The sequence below is a fragment of the Neoarius graeffei genome, chromosome 21 (genome assembly GCF_027579695.1).
Source record: "Neoarius graeffei isolate fNeoGra1 chromosome 21, fNeoGra1.pri, whole genome shotgun sequence".
Classification (NCBI taxonomy): Eukaryota; Metazoa; Chordata; class Actinopteri; order Siluriformes; family Ariidae; genus Neoarius; species Neoarius graeffei.
This window is the reverse complement of record NC_083589.1, coordinates 52,427,565-52,446,582: the sequence shown is the minus strand read 5'-3', so window position 1 is coordinate 52,446,582 and position 19,018 is coordinate 52,427,565. Positions and strand designations below refer to the sequence as shown.

Sequence of the window (19,018 nt, the reverse complement as noted above, 5' to 3'; positions counted from 1 at the left end):
GATGCTTTCTGCTAACTGAGAAATATCATCATTTTAACATGTTTTAAACTTTACTTAACTTTTACAGTCTCTGCATGTTTTAAACTTTACTTAACTTTTACAGTCTCTGCATGTTTTAAACTTTACTTAACTTTTATTCTATTTTATTCTGCTGTTTTTTTTACTGAACTTTTACAACCCCAATTCCAAAAAAGTTGGGACAAAGTACAAATTGTAAATAAAAATGGAATGCAATGATGTGGAAGTTTCAAAATTCCATATTTTATTCAGAATAGAACATAGATGACATATCAAATGTTTAAACTGAGAAAATGTATCATTTAAAGAGAAAAATTAGGTGATTTTAAATTTCATGACAACAACACATCTCAAAAAAGTTGGGCCAAGGCCATGTTTACCACTGTGAGACATCCCCTTTTCTCTTTACAACAGTCTGTAAACGTCTGGGGACTGAGGAGACAAGTTGCTCAAGTTTAGGGATAGGAATGTTAACCCATTCTTGTCTAATGTAGGATTCTAGTTGCTCAACTGTCTTAGGTCTTTTTTGTCGTAGCTTCCCTTTTATGATGCGCCAAATGTTTTCTATGGGTGAAAGATCTGGACTGCAGGCTGGCCAGTTCAGTACCCGGACCCTTCTTCTACGCAGCCATGATGCTGTAATTGATGCAGTATGTGGTTTGGCATTGTCATGTTGGAAAATGCAAGGTCTTCCCTGAAAGAGACGTCGTCTGGATGGGCACATATGTTGCTCTAGAACTTGGATATACTTTTCAGCATTAATGGTGTCTTTCCAGATGTGTAAGCTCCCCATGCCACATGCACTAATGCAACCCCATATCATCAGAGATGCAGGCTTCTGAACTGAGCGCTGATAACAACTCGGGTCGTCCTTCTCCTCTTCAGTCCGAATGACACGGCATCCCTGATTTCCATAAAGAACTTCAAATTTTGATTCATCTGACCACAGAACAGTTTTCCACTTTGCCACAGTCCATTTTAAATGAGCCTTGGCCCAGAGAAGACGTCTGCGCTTCTGGATCATGTTTAGATACGGCTTCTTCTTTGAACTATAGAGTTTTAGCTGGCAACGGCGGATGGCACGGTGAATTGTGTTCACAGATAATGTTCTCTGGAAATATTCCTGAGCCCATTTTGTGATTTCCAATACAGAAGCATGCCTGTATGTGATGCAGTGCCGTCTAAGGGCCCGAAGATCACGGGCACCCAGTATGGTTTTCCGGCCTTGACCCTTACGCACAGAGATTCTTCCAGATTCTCTGAATCTTTTGATGATATTGTGCACTGTAGATGACGATATGTTCAAACTCTTTGCAATTTTACACTGTCGAACTCCTTTCTGATATTGCTCCACTATTTGTCGGTGCAGAATTAGGGGGATTGGTGATCCTCTTCCCATCTTTACTTCTGAGAGCCGCTGCCACTCCAAGATGCTCTTTTTATACCCAGTCATGTTAATGACCTATTGCCAATTGACCTAATGAGTTGCAATTTGGTCCTCCAGCTGTTCCTTTTTTGTACCTTTAACTTTTCCAGCCTCTTATTGCCCCTGTCCCAACTTTTTTGAGATGTGTTGCTGTCATGAAATTTCAAATGAGCCAATATTTGGCATGAAATTTCAAAATGTCTCACTTTCGACATTTGATATGTTGTCTATGTTCTACTGTGAATACAATATCAGTTTTTGAGATTTGTAGATTATTGCATTCAGTTTTTATTTACAATTTGTTCTTTGTCCCAACTTTTTTGGAATCGGGGTTGTACTTCATTTTATTATTTTATTTCTACTATTGTTTAATTCTTATTATATTTTTTCTCTCTTCTTCCCCCTTTATTTTATGTAATTTTATTTTCTATTGTTTACTGTTTTGCTTTTACCTCTGTAAAGCACATTGAACTGCCACTGTGTATGAAATGCGCGATTTGGGGTAAAACTGTAGTTCAGTAGGAGGCGGTGTTTAGTTTAGAACTACAAATCCCATAGGATAGACATCATGGCGCAATATCCGTGCATGTTACCAACAGCCAATCAGCGTGCGCGCTGTTGACGTTGTGTCCTTCCCCTTTTACAGTTGCTTTTTTTTCTCTTCAGCTTTCAGCGACCGTCGGCGCCATATTGACGATTATAACGCTTTCTGTAAAACCGTAAAAAATACCGTATTTGCCAAAATGCTGTACTTGGAGGACTACCTCGAAAGTAAGTATAGATGTGGTTGTATTTTTTCGTGGTTGAAGGAGGGGGTTTGTTTGAGTCTCCGGCTTGTGTTTCGGTGATAACGGGGCGCAGCTGTTAGCCTGCTAGGCTAGTCGGTAATTTAGCTTTTTCTTCTCTCTGGCAGTGATCGAGCAGCTACCCATGGATCTCCGCGACAGGTTTACGGAAATGCGAGAGATGGACCTGCAAGTGCAGAGTAAGACACTGCGATCAGGCGGATGTGCAACAACCAAGTGGGAGAAAACTAAACATTACACTCTGAGTCTGATGATTCACTACAGTGTTGATGTTTATTATAGTTAAAGTGTTGTTGTTGTTGTTTTTCCCTGTACATTTATAACCAGGGCTGAACTCCAGAGCAGTCAGAAAAGTCACATGAAGTTAGATGGATCCTTTTAAAACTAAGGATGCACGAAAACTACTTTAATCTGGGCTGTGAGGTCCACTTTATACACTGCCAAGTGCACAAACCCCCCAAAAAACAGTTTAGTGACCAACAAAGAACAAGAACAACTCAGTGTTTTGGTTTATCACAGCATTCTGGATCTCCAAAACAGATGAACAGTCATTAGAAATTCCTTTAACCAAATTATAGAAATATAGAGCGGCGACTACAATTATCGACACCTTAACGATCTTTTGGTTGTTGCGAAATTGTGCATGAATAATTAATTATTCAAACTTCTCATCTCATCTCATTATCTCTAGCCGCTTTATCCTGTTCTACAGGGTCGCAGGCAAGCTGGAGCCTATCCCAGCTGACTACGGGCGAAAGGCGGGGTACACCCTGGACAAGTCGCCAGGTCATCACAGGGCTGACACATAGACACAGACAACCATTCACACTCACATTCACACCTACGCTCAATTTAGAGTCACCAGTTAACCTAACCTGCATGTCTTTGGACTGTGGGGGAAACCGGAGCACCCGGAGGAAACCCACGCAGACACGGGGAGAACATGCAAACTCCACACAGAAAGGCCCTTGTCGGCCACGGGGCTCGAACCCGGACCTTCTTGCTGTGAGGCGACAGCGCTAACCACTACACCACCGTGCCGCCCATCCATAATGATTAATTATAAAAAAAAAAATCTCGGTATGTGATATTAAGTTAGCAAAACACAGTTTTTATTTAAAATTTGTTTTACACAGACTTGTATTTAGTACAAAATATCTTTTATATAAATGTTGGTGCTTATGTAAACAAGGAAGTAATTCTCATGTTTGTAAACAAATGAACTGAATGTTTAAAGGGCATATTCTGGACCAATTAATGTATTTATTTTTAAATGGAAGCATGTCCCTTTACACACTCATCCAGAAGAGTAATTTTGCACAAGGCCATCTGTCTACAGCAGAAAAAATAAAATAACAAAACGCGTCTGGAAAAATCCCAAGGGAGTCTGGAGCCAGATTCGTGACGTTACCTGCGGAAGCGCCAGCAGGCTGCGCGAGCTTTGCACGGTTTCAGTGCACAGCCTGTGTAGACCAAGCGCTCCCATTTCTCTCTCATTGTCCAGTCTTTTGGGAAACGATGAGTACAAATCCCATCAAGATTGGTGTTGCTACACTCTCCTACGATACATCTGTTAACCATTTTAATAATTACGAGATAACGTTGAAGAAATTTGCAGAAAACCACCAGGTCGTTTTCTCATAAACAAACCAGCGCTGGCGTAGGATTCAGAGGGAGGCGTCCCGCACGCGACGTCACGAAAATCAATGTTTGCCGGGAAATCCAAATGCCAAGTTTTTTCAGAGGCGGACCAATTCGCTTCAAATGGCTTGATTTCAACTGGATTTTTCTGGTATTGCGCAAGGTAAAAAAATTGCACAAAATGCAAAATGTGACACATTTTTTACCAAAGTTTAATAATAAAATAAGAGAATTACACTGATCTTGCTCCTGAATTTACCCGTGATATGCATTTTAACGATCTTTTGGCTGTTGCAAATGTAGAAAAGACTTTCGATACGTAATTGTGCATGAATAATTAATTACTCAAACTTCCACTGGAAAAAAAAAGTCGATTCCTGATTACTTTATGCATCAGATCATGTAACCGGTGTCTACAATTATCGACACGTTTGTCCACAGTTATCGATGTCGTTCCACAATTATCGACATCCATAATGATTAATTATAAAAAAAAAAAAACCTCGGTATGTGATATTAAGTTAGCAAAATGTAGTTTTTACTTAAAATTTGTTTTACACAGACTTGTATTTAGTACAAAATATCTTTTATATAAATTTCGGTGCTTATGTAAACGAGGAAGTAATTCTAATGTTTGTAAAAAAAAAAAAATCAACTGAATGTTTAACCTGTGTCAGAAAATCTTTTTTTTTTTCCACTTTCTACCCACTTTAAGTATTTTCGTAGATCACATTTTGTTAATCATTCATTGTTGTTTGTATTAATTTCTAGTTTTGTAGTTTACCAATAAATATCAACAGGGAATTGACATTGTAACCACGTGAAAATCCAGGTCAAAGGTCGCATGTCATTCTTCGAACCAAAATATAAACTGTCTACTGATATTGTAATATGTGGTAGATATTTACAACAAACTGCAAAAAAAAAAACTGAATGGAATAGAAATATCTGAATATTTCGAGCATGTAATTTTATACATATATGCGTACTTCATCTACTTCAACAATGTTCCACAAAGATCGATCCATAACGGTTGTAAATGTCACTTAATTCCACAGCGTGTCGATAATGGTGGACACCGGTGAAAGCGATCACTATTATCGACACCTCACGCACGTGACTTCTCAAACACGCGCTTGGACTACGTTCAGACTGCACCCTGAAACGACCCATATCCGATTTTTTTGCCCATATGCGACCTGTATCCGATTTGTTATTGACAATCTGAACGACACAGATCCAATTTTTTCACATGCGACCCAGGCCGCTTGGATATGTGGTCCTAATTCCGATGCATATCCGATATTTTCACATGCGACTGCAGTCTGACCGGACAGGTCGCATTCATGCGACCTACACGTCATCAACAAGAGACAAACGTCACTATTCTGCGTTGGCTAATCCCGCCTCTTTGGTGGAAAACAACAACATTTGTCCAGTTTTCAGAATTTAAATAGACTTTTATAGAATTGATCAAGCTAATGGTGGATTTGGTAGGGACCTGGATGTTGATCTGTTAGCCTGATTAAATAAAACAGTTTCTATAACTGATTTATAACTTAAACCATCCTGTATTACAAGATTATAAGATTGTTCTGGAAATTTCCAGTAATTTGACACCTTCGGTCTCATTAGTCTGCTGCCCACATTAATCAGATTATTGTGTGAGTTCCGCCGCTGCCACAAAAACCACATCGCCAGGTCTCGCCTCATCTCCATGCTTTACTTGCAAACTTGAAGAGTGCGCTTTTTTTTTTTTTGTTTACGTATTACGTAGATGTGCTTATTACGTGTCAATTTGCGCATGCGGGACACTTTTGGGTCGTTTTCCGTTCATATTGGAGATTACATACAAGTCTCATATAATTGGTAATGTGAACGGCCTAACAAAAAAATCGGATTTCACAACAAATCGGATATGGGTCGTTTCAGGTTGCAGTCTGAACGTAGTGTTAGATACAAAATGGCGACTGTCAAATGAAAGAGTAAGAAACAAAGTAGGTTTCGACAAGGAGATCATGAAATATCAGTGAATTTGATCAGTAAAAACATGTCCATGATCTTTCCACCATGCCCACCTGCGATGATAACGTCCGGGTTTTCCAAAAAATTGCCGATCGTGCTGAAAAAAAATTCCATCTCAGGTAACGAGCTGTCATCAGATGACACGAGCTCAAAGGGCGAGGCGGGTCTTACAGTTGATTAATTAACCAATAATAACTGTTGTAACTGAATTTCATCTTTTGTTTTTGATTGGTAAATCTGAAAAAGTGTCGATAATTATGGACTGTTGATAATTGTAGCCGCTGCTCTAGTGTCTTGCATAAGGACTGTTTTAAATGCATTTAATTAGGATTTTTATCCTTTTAATGAACAATTATTGTTCTCCCTGTGCCTCTATGGGTTTCCTCCTGGTTCTCTGGGTTCCCTCCACATCCCAAAAACAAACTCATGGGTTCACCAGAGGTTAAATTGCCCCAAGTGTAAATGTGTGTGCGTGCACGCACTGTCGATGGAGATGAACTGGTGGCTCGTCCTGGGTTCATTCCTTGGGATTGGCTCTTGATCCACCGTGACCCTGACCAGGATAATAAAATGCTTACTGGAGATGAATAAATGGAGAATTATTTATCAGTTACTGAGCTCCTTATAATAAAGACGGCTCCTTTTTTTTTTTTCAAATACAGATTTTGATGTTATTTGAGGCAGATGTTTTGATAAACTTAGGAAAATGCTTAAAGGGCAGCAGAGGTAGCAGTGTGAGGTGTTCATAATAATAGCAGATTAAACAGCCAAAGGGATGTCAGTGCTGTTGTGTCCCCTGGACACAAAGGGGATAAGAAACACTGGAGTAAACAACATGATCAGGTTAAAATAAATATAAAATAAAAATGTCAGTCAGTAGTGAAGGAATTATGAGTCTACACTGTTGACTAATTATGAAATACCTAACAACCAGGGCTCGACATTTAACTTTTAAACCCGCTTGCCCCCTATTTTGCGAGTACTACCTTTTTTTTCTTTTTTTTAATAGGAAACCCATAGAATAGTTGTGAATTGCAACATAAAATGAAGATCACACAATGAGTTGGAAGTTTAGTTAATTATTAAGTTTGGTCATTGGTTACTTTTTACTTGTAACGGACAATAACAATTTTATAATTGTTTTTCTTCTTAAGCAAACTTCCATCCTCACTTCCAACTTTCTGTTTTTGTAAAATACATTTTAAATACAATCATGAATTTCTCTGGAGTTTTCAGGCTGAGCTCTTCTCGTGTTCTTTAACCACTCATTTCCTTGTTGTTCTTGAAGCATTTGCTTCTATTTGTTCGCATTTTTCTTGATAGCGGGGAGACGGTAATGCCTTTTATCTATTTGTGTTTAACAAGCAGCGCAAAAATTAACCATATTGAAGACAGATTAAGCCTCGTTTGCATGAAAGACGGTGTCTGTCTGACCCCAGCTGTAATTATCACATGATACATGACGTCATGTACAAGGGGTCTATAAACAGTACGTGTACCATACTACAACAGCGGGGTATATAAAATAACTTGCAAAGCAGTAAATGAAACCGAGACTAAAAAACCAGCCAAGACGTAATGGCGGACACGTAGTGATGGACAGTTTTAGGAACCGAAATAAAAGGTCAAAAAGCCTAATTTTTGTGGTGCTAGTTCGTAAAATATGCTCATTCCAACTTGCCCAGTCGGGCATGTCGGGGATATATCCCACTTGCCCGAATGCATGTTTCACTTGCCCCGGGCAATCGGGCAGTCCTTAATGTCGAGCCCTGACAACTCCTAAGTCAGTTTAAAAAAAAAAAAAGGAAAATCTGATCATGATTAAGTGCCTATGGAGCAGTGGTAGCTCAGTGCTTAAGACACTGGACTATTGACCATGAGTTCAAACCCCAGCACTGCCACGCTGCCGCTGTCGGGCCCTCGACCCTCAACTGCTCGGATGTATTATACCCTGTCCACACTAGGGATTTTGTACCGATACGATACTACCGTATTTTCCGGACTATACGTCGCTCCGGAGTTTAAGTCGCATCAGCCAAAAAATGCATTATGAAGATGAAAAAAACATATATACGTCGCACCGGACTATAAGTCGCACTTTTTTGAAGGGTTATTCTATCCATAGAATCTGTGATTGTATCTGATAAGCGGCGCGTGGTTACTGCGCGACTGCATTGTTTATTTAATAAATGAACAGCTGAGCAGTGATAACGCGCCCTTTGCCCTGTAAGTAGCCTAGTCTGATTATTTTAAATATCTACTGCTATCTTTAATACTATCACTATCGTTATTACCAATAGCTTATATTATTATTATTATAACTAATATTAGTAGCCTATTACTGATGCATTAATCAGTTTGCTTTTAGAATATTTTTACCGGTAGGGCTTATTATCGCCCCATGGCTCTTTCATCTGTGTTATTAAAGCTGTAGTCATCATCGAGGAGTGTCATTCTTCATTTTTGTCGAATTTTATTTCATCAAATCAGAAGTCAAGTAGGCTATAGGTACATCATCTCCAAAGACAGGTACGGTAGTAAAAACAACCGTCTAGTGAAAAAAAAACAACAACAACCGCTTTTAAATCCCCTACTTAAATCCTTAAAATGAGTCATTTAACTCATGTCTTGTGTGATCTGATCTCCAATGGTGAAATAAACCGGTTGTGATGAGTACAGTCTGTTATTTTAGAAGATAAATGTAATATATAATTTAATATATAGACTAATAAAAAGTAATATTTTATAATATAATATCACGACATATTACTGTCTGTAACTGTTTGTCACTAAAGCGTTTTCTAAGATCATAATGTCTGATATTATTATTATTATTATTATTTTACACACACAATAAGCGCATGTGCGTAAAGTTATAGTAAACCATCCCCCGCCTTTTTTTTTTTTTTTGAGTCGCCGGACCCACCCACCTCCTGCGTTCTGGGACCTCCCACTTCACAAATTAAGCACTGCCTAAAATCATTACATAACTTATTTAAATAACTATAGGCCTATCATTAATAATAAAACACAGGTCAATCAAGTTTATCAAGCTGATGATTTCACTCCAAATCAGCAAATCCATTGAATTCCTCATCCTCGGTGTCGCTTCTGAACAACTCTGCCTCCAGCGGCAGATGAAGCGCCGTTTCCTCTTCTTCTGCGTGGCTGTCGTCAGACTCAGCATCAGCTCCAGTTATTCCGCGGTGAAAAAAAACCCCAAAAAACATATATACGTCGCACCGGAGTATAAGTCGCATGGCCAGCCGAACCATGAAAAAAAGTGCGACTTATAGTCCGAAAAATACGGTACTTTCGTACCGCAACACCTGTCCACACTAGCAACTATACCGGTACTGTAGCGGTATAACTGTATCGGTACAAAACCCACAAATGTATGGGTTTCGTACCGGTACAGTACCGGTACTGTAGCGCTTCGCTGTAGTGTGGACAGATGAAGCGGTTCTGTATCGATACAAATATAATGCGCAAGCGCAATGAACCATTCCTACGTCTTCCGGGTTATTCGTACAATACAATACGCCCGTGCTTTCCAGCTGTAAATAAAACGTCAAAATGGCTCAAAACGACCGTGGAGCTACATGGAGCAAAGACGAAGTTGTGTGTTTGTTGGAGCCTTGGGGAGACGAGCGATGCCGGGAACAGTTGGAACAGGAGATTCGTTTTCTTTGATTCTTTCTCAACTGCCTCGCGCGTTTTATACGATTCGACTGAATAAATGACCACCAGAAATACAGACTGTACATTGACAACAAAAAGCACACACACGTCGTTTCATCCGCCATATTCTTGGAAGGAAGTTACTCGGTAACCACGGAAACATTTCGCGCACACGCATTTCGACTACCGTGAAAGAAAACCGCAAACATTTCTCGCTAGTGTGGACAGATGCACTAAACTGTACCGGTATACTTTGTATCGATACAGTTATACCACTTTTGTACCGGTATAAGTGTGAACACAGCTTTAATGAGATAAACATGAGTCGCTCTGGATAAGGCTGTCTGCCAAATGCCGAAAACGGAAGAGATTTGACTCGGTATCGGATCAGTACATTGCGACAACCACGCTCATCATAACACTGCTTTTCCTCTTCAGATGCGATGGACCAGCTGGAACAGAGAGTTAATGAGTTCTTTGCAAACGCTAAGAAGAATAAACCCGAATGGAGGGAGGAGCAGATGGAGGTTATTAAGAAGGTAGAGGACAAAAGATGCAATTTTCACCAGGCACTAATAGAACATCTGCTAGAAATAGCTCTTTAGTCCCAAAGCAGACGGCTTTATTTACCATTCCAAGGACAAATGTGTGCGTCTACCATGCATTCATTATTATTCTGTTTTTTAGAGGCTGTTTGTTTGTGGCTAAGTTTTTTATCTCTGCATGTTATCTCTTAGGAAAATTCACTCCTTTTTTTTTTTTTTAACAAATTTTGCCTATTGAAAGTGATGAATAAAATGTCTACTGATCTGCTTTCTCTCAGGACTATTATAAAGCGCTGGAAGATGCTGATGAGAAAGTCCAATTAGCCAATCAGATCTATGATCTGGTGAGTGAAAAAGGGATATAGTGCATTACACCTGATTGGCCGCTAGGCGGCGCTCACGCACTGTGAATAAACTAAACTATGTCACTGAGGAACAAGTTGAATTTCACGTGCAACAGCTGAGTTTTTCCATTTCAGTTATTCCTGAATTTCGAGCCAAGAACACACGAAATGCTGATGGTTATTAAAAGTATATCGTGATGTTGATTACGACGTTCTGCTGTGATTAGGTGGATCGACACTTGAGGAAGTTGGATCAGGAGCTCGGAAAGTTCAAAATGGAGCTTGAAGCAGATAACGCCGGCATTACAGAGATCCTGGAGAGACGTAAGTGACGGACAGCTGGTGTTTAATCAGCATGCAAAGAATGTGTTCACGTTTGCAGTGTTTTTTTTTTTTTTTTTTTAAGTTTTATTCGAACCCTTCAGTGCGGTTCTCTTTATTCAGGTTCTTGAGAGCACGGTAGTCATCTGAGCGAGTTTTTCTCAGTGTATAAAGAGCTGTAGAGCTGTTCGATTTTCGATCGCAGTGAAAAAGGGACCCAGCTGCAGTGAAGGAAGCAACAAACATTGTGTGCTTTTAGATCATTTTATAGATAAACAACAGGCACAAGCGGAGTTTGTATCCAGGCTCGGTGTTTTTCTTTTTTTTTTTCTTCTTCTTCCATCATACTTTCCTGTTGGTCAAGTACGGTAATCTTAACAACCTGAAAATGAAAAGTCTGCAGTCTGTTCGATTGAAGGATGATTTTTACTCAGCAGATTGCTTAATGTGCACGAATGAGACCCTATCATTTCAGAATCAGGATGTGGAAACACTGCTGAGTCCCAAATCATAAATCTCTCTTGCTTACTACATGCATTCACGTAACCGGTAAACATTCTGACAGCAAATAAACATGCTAGACGCACTCATATCTTCGATTTACAGGACATAGCATGCGAGGCCTGAATAACACAGTTCAACATGGTACTACGTTAGAGACCTTGTGAGAAAAGAAGAATTATTTTGAACTCCTTTGTTTCCTTTATTCTGTATTAATACTAGGGCTGTAACGATACACCCAACTCACGATTCGATTCGTATCGCGATTTTTGACCCACGATTCGATACGCCCACGATTTTTTTTTAAATGTTTTTTTAAAGTAGTAAATTTGACTTATTAGCATTTACTTACTTACATTAACTATTTAATAACAAATAATTCAGACCACTGCAGAGAATGAGTAATGTGTATGCAAAAATGAACAAATGTATATCCAGAGATTGTTTTATTTCTCAGAATAATACTGTTGAGCCGGAAGCTCTGTTTTTTTTCGGTTCTGAAAAAGTCATTTTTCCAAATCGTGTAAATCCGTTGAGATTTTTTTTGGGGGGGCGGCTCTCTCACTGTCTCACTCTCATAGGGCCAATGATTTTCTGTGATCGCGGAAAACAGATGGAAATTACGGAATTTTTATGGTGAAACATTGCTCGCGTGTCAAAATGTAACTGCCGCAGAAGGCTTCCGCCCAAGCAGACATGCCTTCAGTGTTGCCAGATATTGCTAACGTTTTCCACCCCAAGATATGTTCAAATCCAGCCAAAAAGCACCTAAACCTGCCCAATCTGGCAACACTGCATGCCTTTCCGGTCAAGTGACTGTGATTGGCTTGTGGCACACCTAGCCAGCCAATGAGCTGCTTGTTTACAGATTCGCTCCCCGCGTCGCAACCAGAATGGCGACCGCTTAAAAGAAATGAATGCTCTGCCAGTGGCGAGTGTGGACGTTGCGTGACTCGCAGAAGATTGTCGCAGGTCGGCGAAAAAACGACTTACTAATAGATATAAAAAAAAAAAGTAATTTAAGTAAGTTTAAAATGTAATTTAAATAAAAAGTAAAGTATTCATAAATTGAAGTTTGGAAGCGCCTCTGTTTTTGGGCTGAGGAGAAGTTTGAAAGGGTGTACCGCGATTCTGCCTTCTTGTATCGCGATACGGATCGTGGCTCTGCGTATCGCGATTTCGATACGCATATCGTTACAGCCCTAATTAGTACACTTGGGATATGCCGTGTGTCTGAAATCACTCACTCGGTCACTACTCCCTACTCACTATCTAGTGAATTATGATATTGACCCTTCCCACTCACGTGACCTTCGTAAACGCGACCGCCATTTTGGACATGAAGTGGACTTCGGTTCGAATCGGTTTGAATGCGAGGAAGACGACAAACGAAAAACATAAAAGAAAAAGGAGCGAGATGCAGAAAACACCGTCACTATCCAGCGACGTAGGGCATTTACAGGGCGAGCAGAGGGAGAGGTATTTGCAAAAATTGAGGTTAGCAGGCTTAGAGAACGACGTTTACCTGCTTCCACCAGGATTGTTCACTGACGTACGGAAGTACACGAAGCCCCCGTCTTTACCTGACTTCGGCCCACATGATCTGTATACCTATGTCATTAAAAACCCATCGCCATACACAGGTATTGATCTGAAAGCGTATAAGAGTTTTTTTTTTTTTTTAATATATTTTTTGGGCTTTTTTCACCTTTATTGGATAGGATAGTGTAGAGACAGGACAGGAAATGAGTGGGAGAGAGAGACAGGGAGGGATTGGGAAATGACCTCGGGTCGGAATCGAACCCGGGTCCCCGGATTTATGGTATGGCGCCTTAGCCACCTGAGCCATTAAAGAGTATAAAAGTATGAAAATACTGCAAATACTGATGCAAATACTGCCCATTGTGTAGTTATGATTGTCTTTAGGCTTGCCATCCTTCCACTTGCAAGTGGTAAGTGATATGCGCTGGGATCACACACACAGCGGCTCAGTCCCGAATCACTGCTCGTGCGCTTCACTCGCGCGCTCTGTGAGCTGCGCAGGGCCGGAGTGCGCACCCTCCAGAGGGCACTCGCTGTTCAGGGCGGAGTGATTTGGAGCGCAGGATGCCTGCGGAGCCGAGCGAATCCGTGTATTGGTGTTGCTGTGTGCACGCGAATCGTGTATTGGTGTTGCTGTGTGCACACTAATCGTTTTAAAAACGTTAATCTGATGATCCGCTGATACGGTCTAATGTAAACTTGGCCTAATTTTATTCGTCTTACCTCCAACAAAGTGGTCACTACACAAGCGTTGGTATGCCGAGGGCTGCCAATCTTTCCTGTTAATGGCCGCTATCCATCTTCTCTGTCGGGATCCGATAAAATGATAAATCTTGCCTTGTGTGTTGATGGTTACTACATCCAGGTGCACAACAATATAATGGCATGATGGAAGTCTTGCTGAAAGTAAAAACTTTCTTTGATGGCTATATTCCTTTCGATGCTTCGCCGTCGTTCCTCGTTGTTGGCTGTGGTAGACTACTGGTAGTTCATGTCCAAAATGGCGGCCGCATTTGTCGTGACGTCACGTGGGATGGGTCAGTAGAGGACTATATAGCGAGCTCATTTTGTAAAATGAAAAAAAAAACCTGTCGGACACGACTCCGCCATGCCATTATTTATGTCATTATTGTCGCACAGTTAAAACGTGCCAGATCAGTCGGCTGGTGGGTTTCAAAATAATAAATACACGCATGTATTTTTGTGATAAATCCATATTATACTGAGTGTTTTTCCGACATTAATAAACACAAAGTGCTGTGTGTCTGCTGCATCTTTCAGTTCTTTTAAATCAAGGCTGAATCCTTTGTTTCTTCTTTGCCACTGCATTTTATTAAATCAAATTTGAGGCTTTTGATTAATTCCTCGCTCTGCACTCGAACGTTTATTCTTGTATTTTATCTGTCTTATTCTATTTCAGCTTCTTTTCGATTCTCTTACTGTTTTTCATTGTACTTGAATGTCTGTTTATAATGCGCTTCTTCTTCCATCCGTTCACCCCGACGACATTTTTTTTTTCTTTTTTCTTTTTCTCTTTTCTTTCAGCGCGACTGCAGTGCATGATGGTATATATTGCTTGGTTAGTGACCGTTTGTTGTAGACTACTTTTCCCGGTGCATTGTGGGATACTTTGCGTGCACGAAAAGGGTGTAATAATTCTCTGTATACGGGGCGTCGTGGCTCAGGTGGCTAATGCCACTTTTCCACTACCAACGCGGCTGAGTTGGGCTGAGCCGTGCCGTGCCGAGTCGAGCTGAGTCGAGCTGAGCGGGGCTGTTGGAGTTGCATTTCGACTACAACCGCGCTGAACCGTACTGGCTGGAAGTGGGTGGACACATTGGGTGGAGTTAGCGAAAGTGGGTGGACGTCAGGTGATGTCGTTAGGCGGCGCAAATAGTGACATCAGTGACCTTTTAAGCGGTAGTCTCACAACCCGGATAGTAAACAATAAACATGGAGGACATGGAGCCGTTAGTGTTGCTGGTCTTGGTGCTGTGGCTTGTTGTCACCGACAACGCCAACAGATACTGGCAAGAGCGTATAGATGAGGCGAGGCGCATAAGGCTTCAGAAATTCTCGTAATTCGTAATTCTCCTTCTTCCGGGTTTACGGTGTTTACAGATCCCAGCGTGCTCGCGGGGCGTGTGTGGGCGTGTGAGGACACTCCTCCTCACCAATCAGTGCACAGGGGAGTGTCTCCTCACGCCCCCAGCCTCACTCGGCTCGGTTTGGCTCGCTTCAGCCCCACTCCAAAACCGTGCGAGTTTTGGGGGCTGAGCAGGGCTGAAGCGAGCTGAGTCGTGCTGTTCTTAGATAGTCGAAACGCGAGCCGTGTCGGGCTGAAGTGAGCTGAAAAAGGGTAGTGGAAAAGGGCCATAAGGCGCCATGCCATGGGTCCGGGGACCCGGGTTCGATTCCGGCCCGAGGTCATTTCCCGATCCCTCCCCGTCTCTCTCTCCCACTCATTTCCTGTCCTGTCTCTGCACTGTCCTATCCAATAGAGGTGAAAAAAGCCCAAAAAATATCTTAAAAAAAAAAAATTCTTCTCTGTATACATTCGGACAGCACTACAAAATGGCGAACTCGCTATATAGTCCACTATATACTGAGTAGTGAGTGATTTCGGACACAGGGGTGGTGTTGTGCTACATTAGCGACCGCTTTTTAGCCTGGGCAGTTAGGTTGGTTTCCAAGCAACCAAAACATGTGACTGGTCAGCCCTTTACAGCTTTTATGTGCTCAGTGGGCTAGCGAAGCATACCAAGTGGAGTTTCACCTGAGGTGGATTGAGTCATTTTGGGAAAAAGGGGAAGCTTATCAGGAACGCAGTAAATGCAATTCGGCTCGCAGGCAGCAAACGGCTCTACAAAATCCACTCTGTCCTTTTAGTGTGAAATTGGTTTGCATTTGCATTTGGATGTTTATTCTTGTGTATTAATTATTTTTTTTTTCCCCCCTGACTGCAGGATCATTGGAAATGGACAGTCCTTCTCAGCCCGTCAATAACCATCATGTTCACTCACACGTCACTGGAGAAAGTAAGATGCACCACTTCTCTCTCTCGCTCCATCAGACATGCTCTCATGCTTTCTACTTTATTGCGTATCTTTCTGTAATGTGTGTGTGTGTGTGTGTGTGTGCGTTGCATGCACGCATTTATCAGAGAGGAAGTACAGCACGCCAACTCACCACACTACTGAGCATGTGCCAGAGAAGAAATTTAAATCAGAAGCTCTGCTCTCGACACTCACATCAGACGCCTCCAAAGAGAACACACTGGGTAAAGAGAGACACACACACACACATGCATGAAAAATATCAATCTATGTCTTTGAGCACCATGGGTGTGCACAAATTATCAGTAAACATTTAAAGGTCTACTAAGGTGACAATGTGTGTTTGTTTGTTTTTTTTCCCCCTTCCCCCTCCATTATACATCTGAAATGGCGTATTAATGAGATGCAGCCCTGATTTACAGACAAACCTGAACTCTTTACCTGTAAAACGAGGCTGAAACTATGCATTATATCACACTTGTGCGGAAATATTGCCGGAAACACCCGAGCTGCTTTCCGTAAGGTGTGACATCACTTCCAGTACACGGCCATATTCGACAAAATGGACGAGACTTTTTTTGACAACACTAAATCAAAGCAAAACAAACATCAAGCTGCTTAGCTACATCAGCAATTATTACGTTTATGCCCAAAGGAACTCACAATAACGTATCTGCTTAATAAAAAGTTAGGGAAGCCATAAAAAGTGTTTTCTTACCCTTTGAACTTCTCTTTTGCGGACTGCTGACCGTGTTGTCTCGTTCGTCTTGTCCGCTTTTTGGCCGAGGATTGTGGGAACCGCATCCGGATTCGGCGCCGGCTTGTGCGTTATTCCTAATGCCCGGTGCATCCGAGTTGTTTGAGTGAAACCATTTTCTTCAAAATGTTCCGAGGACACGTGCTGTTTTTGCACCCGAAGGACCATTCCAGTCAGTCCGTGAGAGGTCAGTCCCTGTGCAGCAAATGGCATTTTATCCGTTACCTTCTTACGTTTTTGTCCTTTGGGAATTGATGCAGGCTAGGTTTTTTGTTTTTTTTTTCCCCCCCACTTCTGCCATTGTTGCATCCTCCCACACAACACCTGGATCCAACCATTACCTCAGATAATCTTAATAAATACAAACGCAAACGATCCTCACTGTTCTCTCGTCTCTCAATTATGGTGGCGTAAGTGACGTCACCTGTCAGGAGCATTTCCGATCATCAACCGAGCAGCGATGGCGTGTAAAATATGCGAAAGTAATTGGCTGACTAAAGTCGTTCACTATCGTAAACGGTCAGAAAATGGGCTCTTCTGTGGTTGAAAATAAGAAAAACCGGTAGGTAGGGCTGTGCGATATGGGGAAAAAATGAATATCCCGATACATTTTCTCCATTATACGATATATATCTTGATGTATTGAAATCTCCTCTAAAGGACCCCATGAAATCTAACTTTTACTCTTTACTGTTTTCACTACAATCCCTGCAGATTAGGGCTGTAACGATACACCCAACTCACGATTCGATTCGTATCGCGATTTTTGACCCACGATTTGATACACCCACGATTTTTTTTTAATGTATTTTTAAAGTAGTAAATTTGACTTACTAACGTTTACTTACTTACATTAACTATTTAATAACAAATAATTCAGACCACTGCAGAGAATGAGTAATATGTATGCAAAAATGAACAAATGTATATCCAAAGATTGTTTTATTTCTCAGAATAATACTGTTGAGCCGGAAGCTCTGTTTTTTTCGGTTCTGAAAAAGTCATTTTTCCAAATCGTGTAAATCCGTTAAGATTTTTTTTGGGGGGGGGGGTATAGGGGTGGCTCTCTCACTGTCTCACTCTCATAGGGCCAATGATTTTCTGTGATCGCGGAAAACAGATGGAAATTACGGAATTGTTATGGTGAAACATTGCTCGCGTGTCAAAATGTAACTGCCGCAGAAGGCTTCCGCCCAAGCAGACATGCCTTCAGCGTTGCCAGATATTGCTAACGTTTTCCACCCCAAAATATGTTCAAAACCAGCCAAAAAGCACCTAAACCTGCCCAATCTGGCAACACTGCATGCCTTTCCGGTCAAGTGATTGTGATTGGCTTGTGGCACACCTAGCCAGCCAATGAGCTGCTTGTTTACAGATTCGCTCCCCGCGTCGCAACCAGAATGGCGACCGCTTAAAAGAAATGAATGCTCTGCCAGTGGCGAGTGTGGACGTTGCGTGACTCGCAGAAGATTGTCGCAGGTCGGGGAAAAAACGACTTACTAATAGATATAAAAAAAATAAAAGTAATTTAAGTAAGTTTAAAATGTAATTTAAATAAAAAGTAAAGTATTCATAAATTGAAGTTTGGAAGCGCCTCTGTTTTTGGGCTGAGGAGAAGTTTGAAAGGGTGTACCGCGATTCTGCCTTCTTGTATCGCGACACGGATCGTGGCTCTGCGTATCGCGATTTCGATACGCATATTGTTACAGCCCTACTGCAGATTAAATAACATTCTTGGTTAACTTTACAGGTGGTTTTCAACAACACATTTTAAATTTTCATGTTAGTGATTAATCACAATTGAGTTGAAATAAGACTATTTTTATTCAACAAAGATGTAGCAAAAACAATCTTGAAAATTGCAACATATGGGGGGGGGCTTTGGAGAACGAGGCCGCTATGGTCATTTGTTTAGCTTGTGGGGGGGGGTTTAGCTCGTGGGCAAGTAGTTCGGAGTTTAAGAGACTCTTCATACTGTACCGGGTGAGTTTTCAGGTGATGGAACGTATGTGTAGTGCTGCTGCCTTTCGTGATGACACTTTTTTTTTTTTTTGCACACTTTACAAACTGGCATTTGCTGTTCCACGTCCTCCTCGCGATATCCCAAAAAATGCCAGATGACTGACCCTTTACTAGTTCTTTTAGGAACCAATTTGTCCGCTTCCATTTTTAATTTATTGCTGAAATTGACAGAGCTTACACGGTAGCCTATGCAGCACCAGCGATTGCACAAACTGAGTCAGCGCTGTAAACCAAAACTAGAAAATCTTCCCGCAAGTTCCTTTCAGCACCGAGATGTCGCCTGGGATTGGTTGGTGAGTGTGTGATGTTATCGTTATTTATTTATTTATTTAT

General features: G+C 41.3%; 1 protein-coding gene across 1 annotated transcript in view; it reads left to right on the top strand.

The window, feature by feature from the left end:
- Positions 1 to 2,099: 2,099 nt before the first annotated feature.
- ing3 (inhibitor of growth family, member 3) overlaps positions 2,100 to 19,018 on the top strand; it is a 46,096-nt gene continuing 29,177 nt past the window's right edge. The window contains exons 1-7 of the mRNA XM_060903333.1: positions 2,100 to 2,215; positions 2,358 to 2,429; positions 10,036 to 10,136; positions 10,421 to 10,486; positions 10,714 to 10,810; positions 15,817 to 15,888; positions 16,014 to 16,130. Of these exons, the coding sequence (XP_060759316.1) occupies positions 2,188 to 2,215; positions 2,358 to 2,429; positions 10,036 to 10,136; positions 10,421 to 10,486; positions 10,714 to 10,810; positions 15,817 to 15,888; positions 16,014 to 16,130 (553 nt within the window). The 5' untranslated portion in view covers positions 2,100 to 2,187. The remainder of the gene's footprint in view (positions 2,216 to 2,357; positions 2,430 to 10,035; positions 10,137 to 10,420; positions 10,487 to 10,713; positions 10,811 to 15,816; positions 15,889 to 16,013; positions 16,131 to 19,018) is intronic.